At 39.9% G+C, this 22,285-nt stretch overlaps 2 protein-coding genes across 3 annotated transcripts in view; both read left to right on the top strand.

Annotated features, from left to right (window-relative positions):
- The window catches only part of LOC131538363 (protein NLRC3-like), a 63,495-nt gene extending 45,859 nt beyond the window's left edge, over window positions 1–17,636 (top strand). For both annotated transcript variants that reach the window (XM_058772201.1, XM_058772202.1), the window contains exons 10-11: window positions 16,434–16,480; window positions 16,564–17,636. In XM_058772201.1, the coding sequence (XP_058628184.1) occupies window positions 16,434–16,480; window positions 16,564–17,090 (574 nt within the window). In that variant the 3' untranslated portion in view covers window positions 17,091–17,636. The remainder of the gene's footprint in view (window positions 1–16,433; window positions 16,481–16,563) is intronic.
- Window positions 8,779–11,439, top strand: LOC131538403 (uncharacterized). The gene is made up of 2 exons (XM_058772274.1): window positions 8,779–9,276; window positions 9,875–11,439. The coding sequence occupies exon 2, from the start codon at window positions 10,367–10,369 to the stop codon at window positions 11,111–11,113; it is 747 nt and encodes a 248-aa protein (XP_058628257.1). The 5' UTR covers window positions 8,779–9,276; window positions 9,875–10,366; the 3' UTR covers window positions 11,114–11,439.
- Window positions 17,637–22,285: the final 4,649 nt, after the last annotated feature.

The raw sequence follows: 22,285 nt of genomic DNA, 5'->3' as shown, positions 1-22,285 counted from the left end.
AAAATATGCCTTTATTTTTTTCCTTTTTTGCTCATGACTCCCAAACGATTCATTCAATGATTCATTTTTCCAAACCCCTCCTTTGCGTGACTGATTGGTCTACAGCATGCAGCGCATGTCAATAATGGAAAGCCCATCACCATTACTTATGGTGTGTTCAAGTCATGTCGGATACATCGTATTTATGAGTTGAACGCACATGAACACCACCACAAAGTCGTTATTACGAGTGGGAAACTCAGAATTTTCTTTAAGCCCTGAGTTTCCGAGTTGGGGGCGTGCCAGTGAAAAAACATGTCGGATGTAATAGACGCAGCCAAAGACTAAAGATATGCAGCGTCGGTAAAGTTGTTAAAATGAATAAAATTATATATTTTTTTGTAATGTACAATAAAACTATATAAGTTACATATAATTATACATTAATATAATATTTTGTATAATAGAATATATAATTATTCAGTTTACATCACCTTCATCAATTAAATAAAAACAGAAAAAAGAAAAAACACAATGCATATTCTTCTTTCAATATTTTGTAGATGTAGTTATAAAAAAAAAAAGTTGAATTGTGTAAAGTTAAATCGCCATCTTTTTCCAACCAAAGTGACTTGAACGCAACCGACGTCGTAATAACGACTTGTCAACTCGTAAGTACGAACGTCCCAGGAGGACTTGAACGCAGCATTAGCCCACAGCTCAGTGGTAAACATCCAAACAGCTATGGTATATGCGTTAGCCCAATGCAGAAACATATTGATAAAGCACTGCAGTTTGTACACCAATATGTTGCTCTATTCTTTATCAGAACTCTTAAGTAATAACAACGACAAACATTCACTATTCATCGACACATTTCTAGACAATTGCGAGCGAACAGATATTGCTGTCAGCCGGTTAGACGGAGACCTACAAGCTACGCTGAGCAAACGTAAACGAACAACACACAACTAAAAATTTATTTTGCATGCTACAGTACAGAGTACATGACAGCAACAGTTTTTAAAAGAATTACTCCACTTTCAGAATAAAAATTTCCTGATAATTTACTCACCCCCATGTCATCCAAGATGTTCATGTCTCCCTTTCTTCAGTCACAAAGAATTTATCAGTCACAACTTATCTAGTGAAACCATCGGTCATTTTCTTTAAAAAAAAGTATACACAATTTAACCACAAATGCTCATCTTGTCTAGCACTGTGACGTGAGGTGCATGCATAATCTGTGTACAACAGTTCAAGACGGGGTATGTCGAAAAACTCTCAACTCATTTTATCCTCCAACATCAAAATCGTTCTACATTGTTTTACCTTTTACCTAAAGGGTGTTTGACCCTCGTAGCACGTTCACTTTGTAAACACTGGGTCGGTGCTTCTGCAGCGATGTAGGTTGATTTTGAAGTTGGAGGAGAAAATGAGTTGAGAGTTTTTCGACATACCCTAACTGTACCTTAACGGATTTACCCTCACAATGCAGAGCACGATGGCCGTTTCTCAAACAGAAGGCTGCATCCTCCGGAGGTCACATTTGTAGGCTGCATATGACATCAAGCCTGGTTTATTTCAGTTAACTGAGCATTACATTCGCGAGTCATAAGCATATTACAATAATTTACACTTAACTAAGAATAATGGTCAAATTTATAACTGTTAATATTCTAAAATAAGATCTTCTTTATGACGTATGCAGCCTACAAATGCGACCTCCGAAGGATGCAGTCTTCCGTTTGAGAAACGTCCAGGGTCTTCTCCACAGGAATCCACTACGGTGTGTGAGAGGGGGGTGGTTCAAGTTTTCCCGGGTCTGTGCGCACAACAAGTGGGCGGGCATTAATATGCTAATGTTTCATATTGACGTCACCTTGAAATTTGTTTTATAAACAACTCGTTTTCATGACTCTGAGTCGACTCTTTCTTTTGAAAGATAATAACTTTATACACTTTTTAAAACTTTATGCACTTTTAGATTTAAAGCTTTGCAGGATGTTTTCTTTCACTTAGACCTGTGTAACACTGCATGAAAGGTAATTTTCAAAAACCCATAATAGGGGCACTTTAACTTTTTAGTCCGAATCCGCTCAATAGCTATGTATCACCCAGCGCAGCTCAGCGCTCGAGTTCTGCACAGATGAATCCTCTCATTACGACCAAAAAATTATAAACAGGAGTAGCTGCATACTAATATAACTAATATTTACACTTTAGTGCAAATTATAATAAAAATGCATTAATCTTCAGTATGACGTGGGCCACAAAATGAATGCAGACAGGCTGGATGCTGCCCACGGGCCAGCTCTCACTTTTATAGATGTGGAGTATCTTGTATTGTCAACTGTGCGCATTCATGGTGCAAGAAAGGGCACCATAAGACTTTGGGCCCCAACTTTGGAGAAGCTTAGAGGTTTACTCACTTGAATTGGAAAGAAACCTCGCATAAATTCCATAAATCAAATAGCTTTCCCAAATTTTGTTAATACAATAAAGTTAGTAAATGAGCCACCACATTCATTTAAAAATGTACAAAATAACCGTGAAAATAAGGGGCATTTTGGGGTTATAGTTACCATGATAAATACATTATATTACCAATTTAATGAAACATATGGAACATGTATCCTGATGAATGGAATGAACATCATACCTGCATGAAAATTCTTCACAGGACAGACCAGTTACATAATTTATCGGTACTTTTTGGTGATTTCATGACTTAATAATTGACAATATAACTACAACACTGCATGCTTGTAATTCACACATCCTGGAAAACTTGTAAAATTGATGGCTTGGAAACATGGAAAATAAGAGAAAATGTAAAATGCCCTGGAAAATCTTGATGTGGTCCTGGAAAATTATTATTTAAAAAAATTATTGTGTGTTTTGCTTTAGCCAAGGTTCGTTCTTGATGAACAATATTTTTTTTTAAAAACTATTTTTTTTAAATAACAATTTACCACTTGCCTTAAAACAATTAATGTTAGTAGTGGAAAACGTTAGAACAACCATAAATCGGAACCGGCCTGTTTTTGCTCCCAGTGCGCGATTGGCAACCGGCTCTTTTGTTTTATTTTGTCCAATCTCTGTTCCGGACTTGCACACAAACTGTATTGCAAGCATTTTCCAAAATGTAATTTGTAGAAAAACATTACGGAGTCTGTAAACGTGATTTTAACAGAGGCCAGAGACGCTGAAGTAAGACATAAAGATTGGAAAATACTTTACAGGCAGAGCAGTTCACTTGTTGCTCGAAATATTGGAAGAAAATCCGTAATATTGAATTAAGGATGGGGTTTATACAATTGTATCTCTGAGGGGAACTGACTTTAGAAGAGTTTTTTTTTTTTTCCTTCTTGTATCTGTGTAATGCACATAACCAAGGAAACGCTGTATCGCTACTGTTCCATAAGCACCACCTGCTGTCAGAGAGTGAATTTGCGTCTCATTCAGCCCGTCTGCTGTTTTTGTTACATGCAGATGTTATTATGTAAAATAATTTCACTAAACTAAAGTCAGACCATTCTGTTTTTGCTTCAGATTTTGAAATTACATCTAATTTAATCTAATTGAAATAAGAAACTGCTCATGCAGTATGTAGCATCTTTGTTAGGATTATGATTAAAATGCAATGGTTTCCTATAATTTTAAATGGCTACAGAGTTTGGCCTGTAATAGAGCAAAGAATATCTTGTTCATGGACTCATATTTTCATTCTATCTTATCTCTTGCTTTAAAAAATGAAATACATAAATAATAAATAACTAAATATTAACAAGTCAGTATCGGAATCAGCCCATTTGCATGTAAATCAGCGATGAAAAATCAAGACTACCATGGTTTCTGACAGTGCGAACACTGATATTTCCCATCGTTCTATCCAGTGGTCAACTTTAAAGGGCATATTGCAGGTTAGAGACCCCAGTGAGTCAATGTATAGAAAAATAATGTAGGAACTAGATTTTCTTTAAAATATACTTTAAAATACGCTATTAAGGCTTCTGGAGTCGTTTTTGTGAGAGAATTTTACTTCTGCATCTGAAAACCGCAAAAAAAAACGGAAGTAACGCAAAAGGGAGAGCAGTCCATTTAACCACAGGAAAACAATGGATCGCAATAACAGTTTGGACGCTGAGGAAATTTTAAATGTTCATTTACACTCGAATGACGGACCATATATACAAGTACCAGCCTGCTATGCAGCCAAGAGAGCCGGACAGGCCAGGATTAGACAGAACAACGGTCAGAGGAGACACATTGAGTTGATGTGTGAGGAGAACAGGGCAGGTGTCTTGGTGAGAGACCAGTGTTGGCTTACAGATAGACACACGTTAGCTAATGTAATCAAGCAATAGCAAAGCTAGTATTGATCATCTATGAGTATTGATACGTACCAGTAACAGAAACTAATAAGCACTTCAGACAGGAGCATGGACCTCTCCAGGCCAGCAGACACATGTATGTTTAGGGCAGAGATCATTTATTACTCTGAGCTAAATACTTATATGTATAAATACATAGTAAATTAAAGATTTGAATATTAAAACAACCTGAATAATTTTGTTTCTCAATTACAAGTTGCCTATATTTAGGTCACGACTAAGTTAAGTTAAGTCGTGACGTATTGTCAAGTATGGTGACCCATACTCGAAATGGTGCTCTGCATTTAACCCATCCAAGTGCACACAGCAGTGAGTAGTGAACAAGTGCAGACACACACACACCCCCGGAGCAGTGGGCAGCCTTGCTCCAGCGCCCGGGGAGCAATTAGGGGTTCGGTGCCTTGCTCAAGGGCACCTTAGTGCATGGTATCGAAGGTGGAGAGAGTGCTGTTCATTCACAATCCCCACCTTCAATTCCTGCCGGTGCAAGAATCGAACCAGCAACCTTCAGGTTACAAGCCTGACTCCCTAACCATTAGGCCACGACTACCCCTAAGTAACTACCAGCAAGTAACACTTTTTGATGCCATTGATATAAGACAACCAATATTGACAGCATACAGGCAAGTTGTCTGCTGGGCCTACAGGTCTGTTGTCTACAGGACTCTTTTCTATTCTAACATGACAATACCTCTGTGTATAAGGCAAGGTTCAAAAAGAAATGATTGATTTAGTCAGTGTGGAAGAACTTGACTGGTCTGCAGAAAGCCAAGTCCTAATCCAAGCTGAACACCTCTGGTGTGACTTTAAATGCAGACCTTGAGCCAAAAACTCCCAGACACCCCCTTCTTTAGAACAGAAAAAGGCACTTCCAAAACTGTGGCAACAAAGATGGAAACATAATTCATGTATTTAAAAATTGTATTTCCATCTCTGTTGCAACAGTTTTGGAAGTGTCTAAAATGACTGTACCCATATGTACAAGTCATTGGTGTTTGGTAAAGAGTTTTTGGCTCAAGATCTGCATTTAAAGTCACACCAGAGGTGTTCAGCTTGGATTAGGACTTGGCTTTCTGCAGACCAGTCAAGTTCTTCCACACTCATGTTAGAATAGAAAAGGGTCCTGTCCAAACTGTTGCTTTAAAATGAATAGCACACAGTTCCCTAGAATATCATTATATGCTAAACATTAAGATTTGTACTCATGGAAATTACTAAAGTAGTCAAACCTGTTCATTAGAAGGGGGTGACCCAATACTTTTGGCAATATAGTGTACCAAACATATACTACCAAAAGAAAAATATTCCATCTGACCCATTTAAAAACATTTAACAATCTTTCAGTCTGGGTATCACACTAATGTGTTGTTAACGTGTGTTAAATCGTGAATGCTGTGCTAGATAGACGCCAACAGCCTGATGTTGTTGATCCTCTGGAGGGATCTGGAAAGAGGAGCAGGTGTAGCGGAAGACAGACAGTGCTGTGTTCTCGTGGAGCCTGTGGTGACCTGCAGTATTCCTCTCTCAGAGACTCCATGAGGCCTGATGCATGATGCACATGCTGGGAGAAGCAAACACAAGTTTAGATCACATTCACTGCTGACCATGCTTTTCCACTTGGCCTCCATCACATCTGCATCTCCATCAGGAGTGAAGCTGCAGTCCAGCAGAGGTGGTTAATAAGAGCTGGCCTCCACTGCTTCAGATCTTCACACTCCCTCATTACTTGCACTGTCTCCTAAAGCCTTATAAACACACCACAAAAAAATTACCGATTAGCTGTGCAAACAATGTCACTAAGCTGTAACTAGACTTGATGGTTATAATATTAGCAAACTGAGATAACTTACCAGTTATGCCTTCTCATATGGTAACGTTTTTACACAAAATTTATTGCTAATGCTTACAAGCTATTTGCGGTGCTTTACAATAACTTATAAACATTTCGTTGTGTCTCATTATTTAAATAATTATGTTCACTGATTTGGTAGTTAGCAAATGTTAAAAATCAAGTCTTACGGTGCACAATTGACATTTTTGTGGAGCAGCATCTCTGACAGATCCATGAGCATCATGTCTCCTGCCGGCGGCCGAACACAGGCGGACCGGGACCCGATGAAGAAACCACACCAGCTCTGAGTCTCGCTCGCTTCTTGCTTCGGTATCCCATGTTGAACTGCATCATATCGCCGGGATGATAATCTTCCGGTATAAAGTGATCGCACCACCTTGTTGTTTGAAGCAGATGCATTAGTGAAGTCCCGTCTCTTCAGCTGCACAAACGCACCGAGGCCCGGAAGATACCGTCCATTTCTTGTTAGGAAACCTGTGGACTCGATGTCCTGACAGGCTGGAGTTTGTGCAACCTCCACATACACAATAATTTACCATGACGATGATAAATTGAAATAAAAATAACTACCGAAAACACACTGACTCACGCTCCACTGAATACCAACAGAGCACATGACTCCCTCTTGTGACGTAATATGACGCGATGCTGAAAAAAAGCGCTTTTTGAGAACTGTCAAGGAAAGCATCACTTTTTCTTCTAAATTTGTGCCCTCGCGTCTTGTAAAGCCCGGTACACACCAAGCCGATGCCGACAAACTAGTGGCGACGAAAGTAGACTGCGGGGTCGGCCGACGTCGGCAGCTTCTGGGTCCAAAGTTGCCTTGACACACCAAGCCGACGCTCGATACCCGACTGTCAAGTAGAACGTCCTTTCTCGCGCACTGGTTCGCCAGCTGAACAGCCAATCAGAATGTTCAGATGGCCCGACTGACCGACGAGCTCCGACGCCGATTCAACATGTCGAATCGGCCGAAAACAAGCCGACGAGGACCAACTTCAGCCGACGGCGTGGAACACACTGAGAAGACTTCGTTGGCCGACGAACAAAAACTGCCCGACGGCCAACCGTCGGCTTGGTGTGTACCGGGCTTAAAACATTTTCAAATCCTGCATTAACAGTTCATATGGTATTTTCATACAAGTTTATATAATCATTTGAATTTTTTTTTTTAACCTGCAATATGCACTTTAAGAGAAGTATTTTGAATGATGCTCTGAAGTCTTGTGATGAATATTTGTAGTAAAGTGGAAAGCAGCATTGCTAACAGTAATTCAGTAACTTGTTGACTAATAGTTTTGACTATTGTCAAACGTAGGCTATTAACCCTTTAACGCGCACGATCACACCGTTGTGATCAGTCTTGGCTGGTCCCTGAAGCGTACGATCACACCGGTGTGATTAGAACGTTCAGTGCGTCATGTCATCAACTGCTGAATTCAAATCTGCTTTCTGGCGCGGAGCCAGATCAGACGCGCAAGCGCTTGTCATATTATCACTTATTCAGTGTTTTCAACCATATAATGCTTATTTTAGATTTCAGACATTTAAATACACAAGTACTAGCAAAACCATACATTTATAGTTTGTAAAATACACGCTGATTAGGGGTGTGCAGCGGAGCCATTATTTGTATCTGTATCTGTGACCATCTCAAAATTATTTGTATCTGTATTCGGATAGGTCCGGAAGTGGGAGTGGCTTAAACCGGAAGTTCGTCAAATTACATGAAAATACCATTTTAAATGCAAATCTGTTTGATTCGTAGTTTTCATTTAACAAATATGCCTTGTATAACTAAATAAAGTATTCTTTTTTTATTAAAATTATAACTTTGTAAATATCTTCTATTTAAAACTTTATCAAAAAATAAAAATAGTTTCTTCTTATTTTCCAGTGAAACTTTGTGTACAAATTTGACAAGAGACAAGCATCCACAATCTTAAATAAGAGCACTAGTAGAAAAAAAAAAAGCTGAAAGAAGAAAAAAAACAAAATAGAAATGGAAAGAAAGTGTTCAGTAGCCTACTCATAGCAGAATGACAATAAAGCTCGCTTAACTTTAAGTTACTTAGATCATGTGTTGCGTGAGTATGTGATCATTAACGAGTTTTTTTTATCAACATCGCGCAACAAATCACATGGACCCTACAAAAGCCTTGATCAAACATCGCTTTTCTTCGTCTTGTATAATTAAATGTAATGCCATTCTCCAAAAGGGCAAATGTAATGCGTTTTTTACAGTTGGATTTCGAAAAGGTTTGAAGTTAGGACCATTTTAGGATATTTTTGTTGAGTAGCTAGATATAACTCCAGACAAAGCTCTGATTTCTGAGAGACGCGCATGCCCAACGCGATTTGCGCTCATTTCATTCATATAGGCTATAGTTACACTCATTCACTTTACACATCCAGGCCCATAGCCAGCTGAGGTCCATACCTCCGTAAATGTTTCATGTTCAAAAATAAAATTTGAAAACATTATTATTATTATTTTTTTATTTTTTTTTTTAATCATATCGCTGAATAAATTCATGTGGCTGACTCGCAGCAAACGCAGGAGTGAAGCAAATTTTATTTTTGATCTCAAACGCCTTACCACTACTAGCACACACAAATCAGGCAACCAACTTGACTTAATTTACACACGCAATTGTACTGCAGATAACATTCTGGTACAACCACTACATACTTCGGACCATTTCTTCATTACATTTACATTACACTTTGCTTCTCCTGTGCCACCAACCCCCCTACCAGTTACTTTTAGACGAAACCTGCGCTCCCTTTCTCCTTCCCATCTCTCCTCTGTAGTATCCTCCTCTCTTCCTTCACCCACCCATTTCTCATCTCTGGATGTAAACGCAGCTACTGAGACTTTATGCTCTACCTTAACCTCTTGTCTAGACGACATTTGTCCTCTCTCCTCTAGGCCAGCACGGGCTGCTCCTTCCAACCCCTGGTTATCTGAGGTTCTTCCTGAACATCGGACTACACTCAGAGCGGCAGAGAGAAAATGGCGCAAATCAAACGATCTGTCGGACCTCAGTAGGTACCAGTCTATGCTCACATCCTTCTCTGCTAAAGTCCACACTGCCAAATCCTCACATTTCCGCAACAAGATTGACAGCGCTCCAGACATGCGTAATCTCTTCAGAACATTTAATTCTCTCCTCTGTCCCCCTCCACCACCTCTATTACAGCTGATGACTTTGCCACTTTCTTTACAGACAAAACTAGATCAATCAGTGGTCAGTTTTCACCTCCACGCACACAGGACCCTCACCCTACCACATCCACTGCTAAAACTCCCATCTTCTCCTTCTGTACCCTGACGGAGGCTGAAGTATCCAAACTTCTCCTCTCCAACCATCCTACAACATGTCCTCTTGACCCAATCCCCTCACACCTTCTCCAAGCAATCTCACCCACACTCTTACCTGCACTCACACACATCATCAACACATCCCTCCTCACAGGCAACATCCCCATTGCGTTCAAACAGGCTTGGGTAACCCCACTGCTCAAAAAACCTACATTAAACACTTCTCTTATAGAAAACTACAGACCTGTCTCTCTCCTTCCGTTCATAGCGAAAACACTTGAACGAGTTATCTTCAACCAAGTCTCACTGTTTCTTTCACAGAACGACAAACTGGATGCTAAACAGTCAGGTTTCAGGAGGGGCCATTCAACTGAGACTGCGCTTCTCTCGGTCACTGAAGCCCTGCGAATTGCAAAAGCCCATTCCAAATCATCAGTCCTCATTCTGCTGGATCTATCTGCCGCTTTTGACACTGTCAATCATCAGATACTCCTGTCCACCCTCTCATCACTGGGCATCACTGGCATTCCACTTCGCTGGTTTGAATCCTATCTCACTGGTAGGTCTTTCAGGGTGGCCTGGGGAGGGGAGATATCCAAAGCACATACACTGGTCACTGGGGTTTCTCAGGGATCAGTTCTTGGACCCCTCCTCTTCTCCACATACACTACATCACTGGGTCCCATCATACAGGCACATGGATTCTCATACCATTGCTACGCTGATGACACACAGCTCTACCTCTCTTTTCAACCAGATGATCCAACGGAAGCTGCAAGGATCTCAGGTTGCCTGGCGGACATCTCGGCATGGATGAAAGAACATCACCTTCAGCTCAACCTGGCAAAGACTGAGCTTCTTGTCCTCCCTGCCACTCCGACTCTACAGCATGACTTCACGATCCAGTTAGGTTCATCAACAATAACCCCATCAACTTCGGTCAGAAATCTTGGTGTAATCTTTGATGATCAGCTGACCTTCAAAGACCACATTGCAAAGACTGCTCGATCTTGCAGGTTTGCACTATATAACATCAGAAAGATCAGGCCCTTTCTGACAGAGCATGCTGCACAACTTCTTGTCCAGGCCTTTGTCATTTCTAGGCTGGACTATTGCAATGCTCTTCTGGCTGGACTTCCGTCTAACACAGTCAAACCTCTACAAATGATTCAGAATGCAGCGGCACGACTGGTCTTCAACGAGCCCAAAAGAGCCCATGTTACACCTCTCTTTATCTCCCTGCACTGGCTACCAGTCGCGGCTCGCATCAAGTTCAAGACACTGATGCTTGCATATAGAACAACCACTGGCTCAGCACCCGTTTACTTGCACTCTCTATTAACAAACTACATCCCCTCCAGAAATCTGAGATCTGCTAGTGAGCAACGCCTCGTGGTACCATCACAGAGAGGCTCAAAATCACTCTCCAGAACATTCTCGTTCACCATTCCTGGCTGGTGGAACGATCTTCCCACCCCTATCCGGAATGCTGGATCCCTGTCAATCTTCAAGCAACAACTGAAAACTCATCTCTTTCGACAGCACTTGACTTCATCCTAAACTTAAAAAAAAAAAAAAAATTCTCTTTACTTATTCCTTCCTTTGGTAGTTTGTATTTATTTGAACAATGCCTGAGACTTGGTGTTGCAAGCACTTCGTCTGTCTGATTGCCTCTTCAAGATGAATCGCTTTATGTATTCCCCAATTGTAAGTCGCTTTGGATAAAAGCGTCTGCAAAATGACTAAATCTAAATCTAAATCTAGCTTGGCGCAAGTGCAGCCTCCGCTCCGCCATGTTGCCAGATCTAGTTATTATAAGCGTCGCTGGACTTGTTTTAATACTTAATGTAACAGCATTAATAAAGTAATTAGGGCATTAATAAAGTGGGAAGATGAAGGTTGAGGTTAGATATGCTGTATCTTATTTGCAAAATACAAGTTTTAAACTTATTTTGGTGCATTTTTCAGGAGATTGGTTGTGTTTGTTTTTTTTGTAGCAATATCTGGCAACACTGCTTCGCCGGCACTGACAGGCAGCAATCAAAAAACGGAGCGTGCGGATAGTTTATTGTTGAGGAGACCAAACGCTATGATCACCATATTATCTGTACGAAACTGTGTCAAACGCTATCAAAGCAATTATTATTGCACAAATCCTAACAACCGCAGACCTCACTAATGTAGTGCTGTTCCAGCAAACATGTGAATGTGTCTGCCGAATATTTTTTCTGTTATTCGGATAAATCCGTTATTCGTTTAGAAGCCATTATCCGTGCCTTTCTGAATAAGGTATTCGGCTTCGGGCACATCCCTAACGCTGATGTCTATGGAAGCAGCAATAATGATCCTTACAAATATAATCTGACAACATGTTTTATTGATATCATATACAGATTGTGTAGATAACTTTAAAGTTTACTCTGCTCTTCTCCCAGTTTACTGGAGACTTACTTTAACGTGTTTCGGGAGGAGAGGATGAATTTACGTGTTGTAAATCCCACAGCTGGGATTCAGCGCGAACAAACATGGCGGCGCCCATCAACTAACACTGTCATTATAAAAGTGTTTAAACTACCAAATACATTTACTTGCACATATTTCAGAATCGGAATATCAGATATTGCATAATATAGCGAGTATGTTTGTGAATATTAATATTAAAAAAAGGAAAAAGGAAATAAAAACAATCCATGTGTCATACAGCGCCATTAGGGCTGCGGTGTGTCACATGACAAGCATAACGCGTCGCCATGGAAACACCAAGGCTGTAAGTTCTAAAATAACGGTCGCCTAAAAAATACTCACGCCGGGGGCTCAGCTAGAATATTTTACTCGCGTGCGAAAGGGTTAATACTTTTGTACCAAGTTGATACTGAAATTTTAAAAACAACAATACCGGCCTTTCTCCAGCACTGCAGTACCAAGTACAGACTCAGTTCAGTATGTGCTGATAGGCGGCTACTTTCAAATGCTTTAGTGCATATTTATATCGCTTTCCGTGAACAGCAATATGCAATGGCCAGAATCTACTCATTTTTCACTTGACCCTTTTAAAGCAATACTTAATTGAAAAATATATACATGTGAATATTTTAAAGGGGACCTATTATGCCCCTTTTTACAAGATGTAAAATAAGTCTCTGATGTCCCCAAATGTGAAACTTTAGCTCAGAATACCCCACAGATCATTTTTTACAGCTTGTTAAAATTGCCACTTTTAGGGTATGAGCCCAAACACGCTGATTTTGAGTATGTTGCTTTAAATGCAAATGAGCTGTTGCTCCCGGAGAAGAGGGCGGAGCTTCAAGAGCTCCAGCTCCGCATTAGCAGTGCTAGCCTTTGCAAATAAACATTCCACTATTAGTACAAGCCTTTTATCTTTACAGAAAAGGACGGCAGGATAAAAATAAAAACATAGCTAGTCTCATGCTATCACAAACTTTATAAGTCCCACTTCTGATTATGAGCTCGACAACTTCAAGCAATCGACTCACATTGCTTTCATATGCAACTTTTAACTACCACATCAGTGAAAACAGGCAGAGACAATGATAGCTTTAGCAATTAGCCTTACAGAGTGCCAAGAAGCTCTTTCAGAAAGGCAATTTGAAAAACAAACGTGTGATACTTACTTTGTCTGGAGCTGACGTTCGCGCACGAAGCGTTGGTATTGATTGGTAACATTTAGGGGACGTTACCGATATTTTCCGGGATATTTCCTTCGAAAATGAAATTTAACCACAGTGTCCTCGCTCAGATGGGGGGAGATTATGGTGACTCCTATGTTCATTAGTGCATTGGTGTGTCACAAATGGGTGGAAATTTTCCCCCTCGGTGACGTGAACAGAGGGAAAATCTGAAACGGCTCTTTTGGAGAGACTGTTTGTGATTTATTGGTTTTATTAAAAAATTAGTTGGTGGATTTTTAACATTATAGGCTGGTTGTTTTCACACCCTGCGGCCACACAACTGTGTTCAAACACCTTATAAAAGTGATTTTTGCATAATAGATCCCCTTTAAAGTATTCTTTTTTTAATATTATTATTTGAATTAATAATGAACAGATTAATGATTCATTTATTTTTAAATAGTTAAAATATTTAAATACTTAAATTTTTTGCTATGGGTACTGAAATTTGTTCTGAAAATAATTTCCTGTAATGTATAATTAAGAGCTCATCAGACACGGCTCGTCTATATGGGCAGGTGGGGCAGAGCCACACCAAAATATTCATCCACAACACAGACCTCTATATAAACTGAAACAATAACAAATTCTAAATGTGTTCAGCATTCTGCAACAAATATTTTTCTGATTTTCTATACTATTTTATGTCGTAAAGTAAGCAGTATATATTAAAATCCCGCGCATGGCTTTAGCAGGCATGTATACAAGATACTAAGCGGGGCAGATGGTGCCGGAGACCTCCCGAGCTCAACAGCGCCCCACAATTTTGAACTGCAGCGCGCTCTAACTGAGAGCCATTGGGGCAGATTTGAGACTGCCCCGCTTATTTTCATGTTACCTTACGTGAACCTCGCTCCACCAAGGCGATATCAATCCGCTTAACATCCGGATAACGCAAAGACATTTCTGCCAAAATTTTGTCCGCATGTGTTCAGAGATTAGAATATATTAGTGCTATGACCCAGAAACTGCCCCACCTGAATTTACGGTCAGGAGCCGCAACTGGAGCTCATATTAGAGAGCTGGTTTTATAGAGAAGTCATGGCCATAAACTGTATGTATCCTGTTCTCCATATACATCCTGTGTATACTTCAACAGCAAGCTAAACTCTTCCTTATCAACTTCACAGACACAAAATGTCCTTTTCCATACTTTAATAAGGGTAGAGTAAAACTCTGAAATAAGAAAACAAACAATATGAATTGACATTCACAATGTGTACATAAAGGAATACTTCTTACAAATATATTGTAATCTAGATGTAACTTTGCAGCTTACCAAACAACATGAAAATAAATTGTCAGACAAATAAAAGTGATCAGTATACAGCATCAATGGCTCTCATATGATCCAATGAGAAATTACATCTAAGATGCACTCAAGTAATACAAATTACAAAAACTTCGAAGTAATCTAATGCAATTGAAGGTAGTATGAATAATAACATTAAAACATAACGATGAAGCTACCAAAGGCCAAGGATGAATGGAGATGTATACTGATTCACTGCTAGCCACAGTTGCCAACTCTCGCGAGACAAATAAGCAACCACAGCTTCAAAAACAAGCCCAATATTTTTTTTGATGATTTATTATCATCAATATTATTCATTATCAATTATTTAATGTATTCAAATGTATTTACTCAGTATTAGAACATGACTACTTGTTTTTTATTACAGCCCGTGACAATTAATACATTACAAAAACATTATAAAAATTAGGCTAAAAGAAAGTCATCCCACTCCTCTACGTCTACTTCTATCATCGCTTGGATTACAGCGTCACGCGTCTTATTGACTGTGATTTTTCTCCAGTGAGGGGGAGGAACATATGGCAAATTACGCTATAGCACTCATATTATTGCACTGGTTGGCTATTAACTGCGAGCAGACAGAGTTTCAATCAATGCACTGGAGAATACGGCGAACATAAATAAAGAAATGAAGTTGCTTGTCAGATTTCCCTAACAAGCAACCATATTTTTTTCAATAAGCCCAAAAAACTGCAACCCGCGACCAGGGATTTTTTCCCGCAACTTTACAAAAAAAGAAGCCCAAAGTCGCGTATAATACGCGGACTTGGCAACTGTGCTGCTAGCAGCATGGAAGGCACTAATTTCCTTGTTAGTCATCTGATCAGTCACATGATAATGACAGCGTTATTCTCAGAGCAGCAGCAGGGGGATACAAACTACAGCCTAAACATTTATTCCTTAATTATTGTTAACTTAGACAATTACTGAACAGTATGTTTTTAAGACTTTTAGACGTCTAGACTCTATTACTTTAGGATGTGATCCTTGTCTTGTATTCCCACCATAATTAAATTAAAAATGTCCTAGAAAAGTCCTCAAATTCCTGGATATTTATCACTGAAAAAGTGTGGAAAACCTGTATTTTCATTTGTGCTTTATTTATAATGAAGTGATGTACAGCGTACCAGTGCATGTGCTATGGAAGAGTGCACCCTACAAGCACAGTATAACGGCTCACATGACAGGAAAATTAATTTTTTTCTGAGGTGAGACACTTTCACAAAAATAATGTTAGAATAATGACATCTCACCTTACAACAGATGAATCAAGACAATGTGTCTTTCTCAGGCACTCTTAACATAAACTGCATCTGACAGAAGTGTCAACAGCTTTTATGCACATTTTTCTAAATAAATGTCTCGCATCAGAAAAACAAGCACAACAAGCAAACACAAAACACTTTAATATTCAACATAATACAATGTCACAGCCTCACAGATCACTATTTTCTAGAGACTCAAAATGTTTAGACTGTCTAAGTCTCACAAATGTTGATATTCAGATATTAGTACAGTAGACAAACTTTGAGGTTGACTTGAGAAACCCCAGCCTAAAAGTATTAAGTATTTGTAAAAGCTTAAAATTTGAAAAAAGTTTGATAGAATTGAATTGTATAGAATTACTTAAAGTTGCTATGGTGTTATGGGTGGTTGCTAAAACATTTAGCATGATGCTAGCATGATCACATTAACATGACTAGCATATTATTAGCGTGATGCTAGCATATTTTAGAATATTGTTATTCTGTTTAATGCATGGTTTAATATGTCATTTTATCTTGCTTATCTTATTTTCACAATAATCAGTAATATAATTGCATTGCACTGCGTGTGTATGATTACTGACTGAATGTGACTCTTTGTGTGTTCATAGTGTGGATCATAGAGGAGAGTCCATGATTATAGCTGGACTACAGAAATGTACGTGTGCAAACACACACACACACATACACACACAGCTGTAGTGATTGTTGTGTTATAAATGTCTCTGTTCTTGTGTTCAGATGCCTGTTTTCTCACACTGGATCCAAACACAGCACACACTGACCTCGTTCTCTCTGAGGAGGACAGAAATGTGACAAATATGAGAGAGAAACAGTCGTATCTTGATCATCCAGACAGATTTGATCATGTGTGTCAGGTGTTGTGTAGAGAGAGTGTGTGTGGACGCTGTTACTGGGAGATTGAGTGGACTGGACGAGATGGTGCGCGTGTATCAGTTTCATATAAGAGCATCAACAGGAAGGGACAGGGTATTCAGTCTGATTTTGGATCTAATGATCAGTCCTGGAGTTTAGCCTGCTCTCCTAACAGATACTTATTCAGACACAATGACAAATATATTGATCTCCCTCTAGAGTCCATCAGCGGCAGTAGAATAGGTGTGTATGTGGATCAGGGCGCAGGATCTCTGTCCTTCTACAGCGTCTCTGACACAACAAACCTCATCCACACAGTCCAGACCACATTCACTCAGCCGCTCTATCCTGGGTTTACTGTTCATTTTAAATCATCAGTGAAACTGTGTTGATGAATCAGAATACACTGATGATAGATTCTACCCATAATGCTTTGAGCTGCATGATAAATCAGTAACAGTGAAATGTTATAAAGTCTCTTCATTACATTAATACTGCAACTGAAATTCTGTCACTGAAATAACATGTCTGAATAAATGTCTGTAATAAATCCTCATATAGACAGATCAGTGTGTGTGTGTGATTGTTTGTTTTTATTACATTCCTCAGAATGATAGCACACCCTCATAGTGGGGACCAAAAACATAGCAATGTTTTGCTTTTAATAGACTCAGGAGGCACTGCTGATATGCTGTCAGTCCTCTGTTGTGTGTGTCATGTGTTCCCGCTTCTTGTTTCTTTATTTGGTCATGTTCCTGTCCTTGTTTAGTGTGATTATTAGTTAAGTGTTGTCCAGCTGTGTTTTAGTCATTATCAGTAATTGTCATGTGTATTTAGTTCCTGCCTGTTTAGTTAGTTTTTGTCTGGTCTACTCGTTATTTCCCGGTGTTCCTGTCTGTGTCAACCTTGCCTTGTCTTGCCCTGCCCTGATGTCATGATTAAAGACTATTATTTTGAAGTGTATCCTTGTCTCCATGTTCCTCGTTCCTCCCTGCTGTGTGCACCGTGACAGAAGACCAAACAGTAAGCGGCGCCCCTTCACCACATTTTGTTTTCCGTTTTTGAAAGTTTTGTTTTGTTCCTGTGTGTTTGTCCCGCAGCATGGAAGTCGCCGCTCTTCATCCCGTCATAGCCCGCGACAGCAACGCGTGGGAGTTCAGTGGGATTACCGCAAGTGCCGCGAGTCCCGCAAGTCTGCCGCCGTCCGCGGCTTCTCAGTCCTGTTCACGGGCTGCCGCCGTTTGCGGGGATAGCATCACCGCCGTCCGCGGCTCACCCTAGCCCGCCTGGAGTGCATGTGGCTAGCCCGCCTGTAGTGCAGGCACGCCTGCCTGGAGCGTATATGGCAAGCCTGCCTGGAGGGCAAGCCCGCCGGCCGCCGCTGACTCCAGTCCAGTACTGGGTCCCTGTGGATCAAGTCCACACGTCACGGCCAGGAGTGCAGTCTTGTTGTGCCCACAGGAGCAGTTTTAAAATAACCTAGTCTTGTCTTGTCCATGGAGACTCGTCAAGGGCAGGCGGTTCCTTTAGTCGTGGCCGCGGAGGCCATTCCCCTCCTGTCGTGGAAGTGGAGGCGGTTGCTGAGGGACCCTGTGAGGGCCCCTGACTCCTGGGCTGTCCTGTCCTGTTCCTGTCTGTTTAGCCCTGGAGGGCTATCCTGTCTTGTCCTGTCCAGTGTGTGTGGCCAGTGTACTGTCCTGTCTGTTAAGCCCCGGAGGGCTCCTGATACCCCCTAGATTCCCCAAGGAAATTTGGGGGTGGGGGGTGTAGTAGAGCTCTGGGTAGGGTGGGCGGGCCGAGGAATGTGGCCACGGCCACAAAGACCATCTGCCATGGCCTCCTGAGCTCCCAGCTCCGCCGTGGCCGCTTGAGTTCCCAGCTTCTCCGTGGCTGCCTGAGCTCCCAGCCCTGCCATGGCCTTTGTCTGTCTGTTCCACTCTGGAGGTCCCCGTCCTGTGTTCCTGTCCATGTCTGTCCTGAGGGGCCTCCAGAGTGCCCCCCCCTGGTGGAACTCTTACGGCGCGGGTTGCGCCTTCCAGGAGGGGGAAGTCATGTCAGTCCTCTGTCGTGTGTGTCATGTGTTTCCGCCTCTTGTTTCCTTATTTGGTCATGTTCCTGTCCTTGTTTAGTGTGATTATTAGTTAAGTGTTGTCCAGCTATGTTTTAGTCATTATCAGTAATTGTCATGTGTATTTAGCTCCTGCCTGTTTAGTTAATTTTCGTCTGGTCTACTCTTTATTCCCCGGTGTTCCTGTCTGTGTCAACCTTGCCTTGCCTTGCCCTGCCCTGATGTCATGATTAAAGACTATTATTTTGAAGTTTATCCTCGTCTCCGTGTTCCTCGTTCCTCCCTGCTGTGTACACCGTGACATATGCCAAGTGCAGTTTTTTTTTAAATCCCCAGCATGTGCTTAAACCGGATTTCTGTGTGTGTGTATCGCAGTCATGGGACTGCACCCCTAAACACACGTATGACGTAATATATGAAGATTTGATCATTTTATCAACTGATCATGCGCAAACTGCTAAATCAAATGACAAAAAACAACTTTAATCAGTGTCGGTCAACAGGGATAATAAATTCTTACAGGAAATTAGCCTATTTTTAAATATTATATCAGATAATTTAATAAATAGACATCACAAATTTGAATTGTTAAGAATATTAATGTGATGGAGTTTTCAAATGAGATTAAAGAGCAATAAAATCAGACAAGCTTATACATCTAATAAAACATTAACCACGACTACAAACTGTACAAATTAAACAATAATCATGTTAGCATTGCTTTCATGCACTTACTGTACTTTCCGATACAATCGTCACGTATTAGATTAAATTGGGGTTGTTCAAATAAATTTGTATTTTTTTCAGCCCAGAGTCGATTATTCGAAAATGACTGGTTTTACTGTCTTAAACGTGTCATATCCTCCGGGTTTGAGTGCCGTAATTGGTTAGCATTATACTGTATATAAGATTGGAAATTAATCATAATAAACATTACGCAATAATAAAAACAATATTATTGTATATATAACAGAATATATAACAGTGTATATATATACTGAGTATTTCTCCAGCAGTAACGTGAGCAGCCATGGGCAGATTGTCATTTATCTCATGAATGGCGACACGACAACGCTGACAATCGGCTTGCTTACATGATGTTACATGCTTACATGATCATTTGAAACACTGATGTTTATTGTCAAGTTCAACAAAGTTTTAGTTTTCTTGTCAATATTGGCTACAGCCCATTGACAATAATGCAGGCAAAAATTATTTTACACTTCTAATCGAAGCCGGATGTGACGACATGCGGACCGTGAAAAAGGCCTATTTTCCGGTGAGCGGAACAGGGACAATACATAGTGTACTTTAAATCATGATTATATTGTTTATATTATATTATGTATTTGATCATTTTTGTTCAATAAAACCATATGATTACTTTTGCTTTTGACACTTCATTTGAACCAATTATTATTGCCTCAATGCTATTATATATGTATTTTAAGTTATTTTAAAGGCTACTGTTCCCTTGGATCAATCTTTATTACCGTTATAAAAAAAAAAACATTTCCATGATTTCTACGAAGAAAAACTGGTAATCGTGGATAATGCGGGTATGACATTGTCATCGCATTGCCTGTCAACACGGCCCGTTACACTGGTTATAACTACTAATTTCTCTGGTTTTAAACATTCTTGGAAACATTTGGAATAATGTATGGAAGTCAATAAAATATATAACATTGTAATAGTGGTTTTGTTACATGTCAGTCTGTCCTGGTTCTCGTTTTCCTTGTTTTGGTTTAGCTCCTGCCCTCATTGGTTTATTATCGTTTGATTGTCCCCACCTGAGTTTGATTATGTTGATTGCTCTTTTGTCCTGGTTCCCTTTATAAGCATTCAGTTTGGTTTTCTCCCTTGTCTAGTCTCAATTATGTTATGTTGTGTAAAGGTTATATTACTGTGTTTATATTCTGTTTTCTACGTATCTTCATTAAAGAGCTTATTTGTAATTCGTCGCCTCCTCGCACTCCTTGAGCACCACCACACATAACAGGTTTTGGGATAAAAAAAAAAAAAAACTTCTGATAGGAGTTTGCATGTAATGCCTCTTTACATTATATTCCTTTATAGCAGACACTGTCTCTTGGCAAATGAGACAAATGCAATAATTACGATTCTCTTTACAAACTAATTGCTACAGCCACTGTCACTTCTTGAACAAGAACATGTGAGCATCAAAACATGCAAACTGGGTTTGCAAAGTGAGGGTTTAAACATTTATTTTTAAATTGTGGTGAATCGTAGATGAACAGAATATTTGAAAAGATAATATATTCTCCTGTGCTGGCGTAGGTTTATAAATTATTTACATATATACATGTGTGGAGCACATCTCAAACGCCATCTCTGCATGTGCTGTGAGTTTATGGCAAGCCGTTTTAACTTTTATTCATTCTCAGGATATGACTTCTTGATATCAACAATTCAATTTTCACTAGTTAAAATGTTAATTCTTGATATCAGGAATTAGATTTCCACTAGTAACAATTGTTATTTTTGATATCAGCAATTGCATTTCCACTAGTAACAATGTTAATTCTTGATTAATTTATTTAATGGAATATCAGCCTTAGTGAATTCACAATAGCACTATGCTATCGTATGATTTTTAAATGGTTTTAATGCATCAACCCGTTCTCATCAATCTGAGTATAAATAACACGACTTTACACTTTCCAATTGCATGTAATGCATATGCCAAAATCCAATTTTGCATGCATATGATACGCCAATCCTTCCCATTAACTTCGGTGGAGAGCAGATGCGTCCGAATACCAAGCAGCATCTTCAGCGGCAGTGACGTCACCAGCGAGGCTCGGTTCGCCCGGTGTAGCAGTCGATTCTGTTCCCTTCTGGAATTCCTGTTCCCCCTCTACGAAGCGTGTCCGCTGACAGCTTCCGCAGAGGCACCGAAGCGCAACTGGATGTACGGAAAGCGAAAGCGGGCAAAAGTGTTGGCTCAGCTTTCAAATGTCTTGCTACATGCAGCGTAATAAAATTATTCTCACGATCCCGTTAATGTTCTGTGGCTTTTATTATTCTTGCAATTGTTCCTTTGTTTTTGTCTAATGTCTGAGTTTATGCAGTTGAATTTTGCATATACAATTTAGCCTAAATTGTCGGTGCAGACATCTAAACTTGATGCCTCATATTATAGACTATATATAATACATTATAATATTTAATCCGTCAGTCCTCTAAATGATAACTGTCACAAACAGAGGCGTGAACCAGAGGTGAGTATAAGACAAGTATGTTTATTGACAGGAATGTAAAATGGAACTTGGTGAGAGTGGCTTGGGCGAGTGTCCCTGTGACTCTCTGACAATAACTTAATGGCATATTTTGAATTTGAACACTTAACAAAATTATGTATGAGGAAATGGATCCAAAAATGTATGAGGAAATTTTCAATTATAAAACTCAAGGAATTTACATTACGTTTGACATTAAAAAAGAGCAAAAATATGTCATTTGCAGACATTCTTCCAACTTCCAAATTGATGGTAA

This window comes from Onychostoma macrolepis, chromosome 04, assembly GCF_012432095.1.
Source record: "Onychostoma macrolepis isolate SWU-2019 chromosome 04, ASM1243209v1, whole genome shotgun sequence".
Taxonomy (NCBI): domain Eukaryota; kingdom Metazoa; phylum Chordata; class Actinopteri; order Cypriniformes; family Cyprinidae; genus Onychostoma; species Onychostoma macrolepis.
This window is presented reverse-complemented; position numbering and strand designations above follow the sequence as displayed.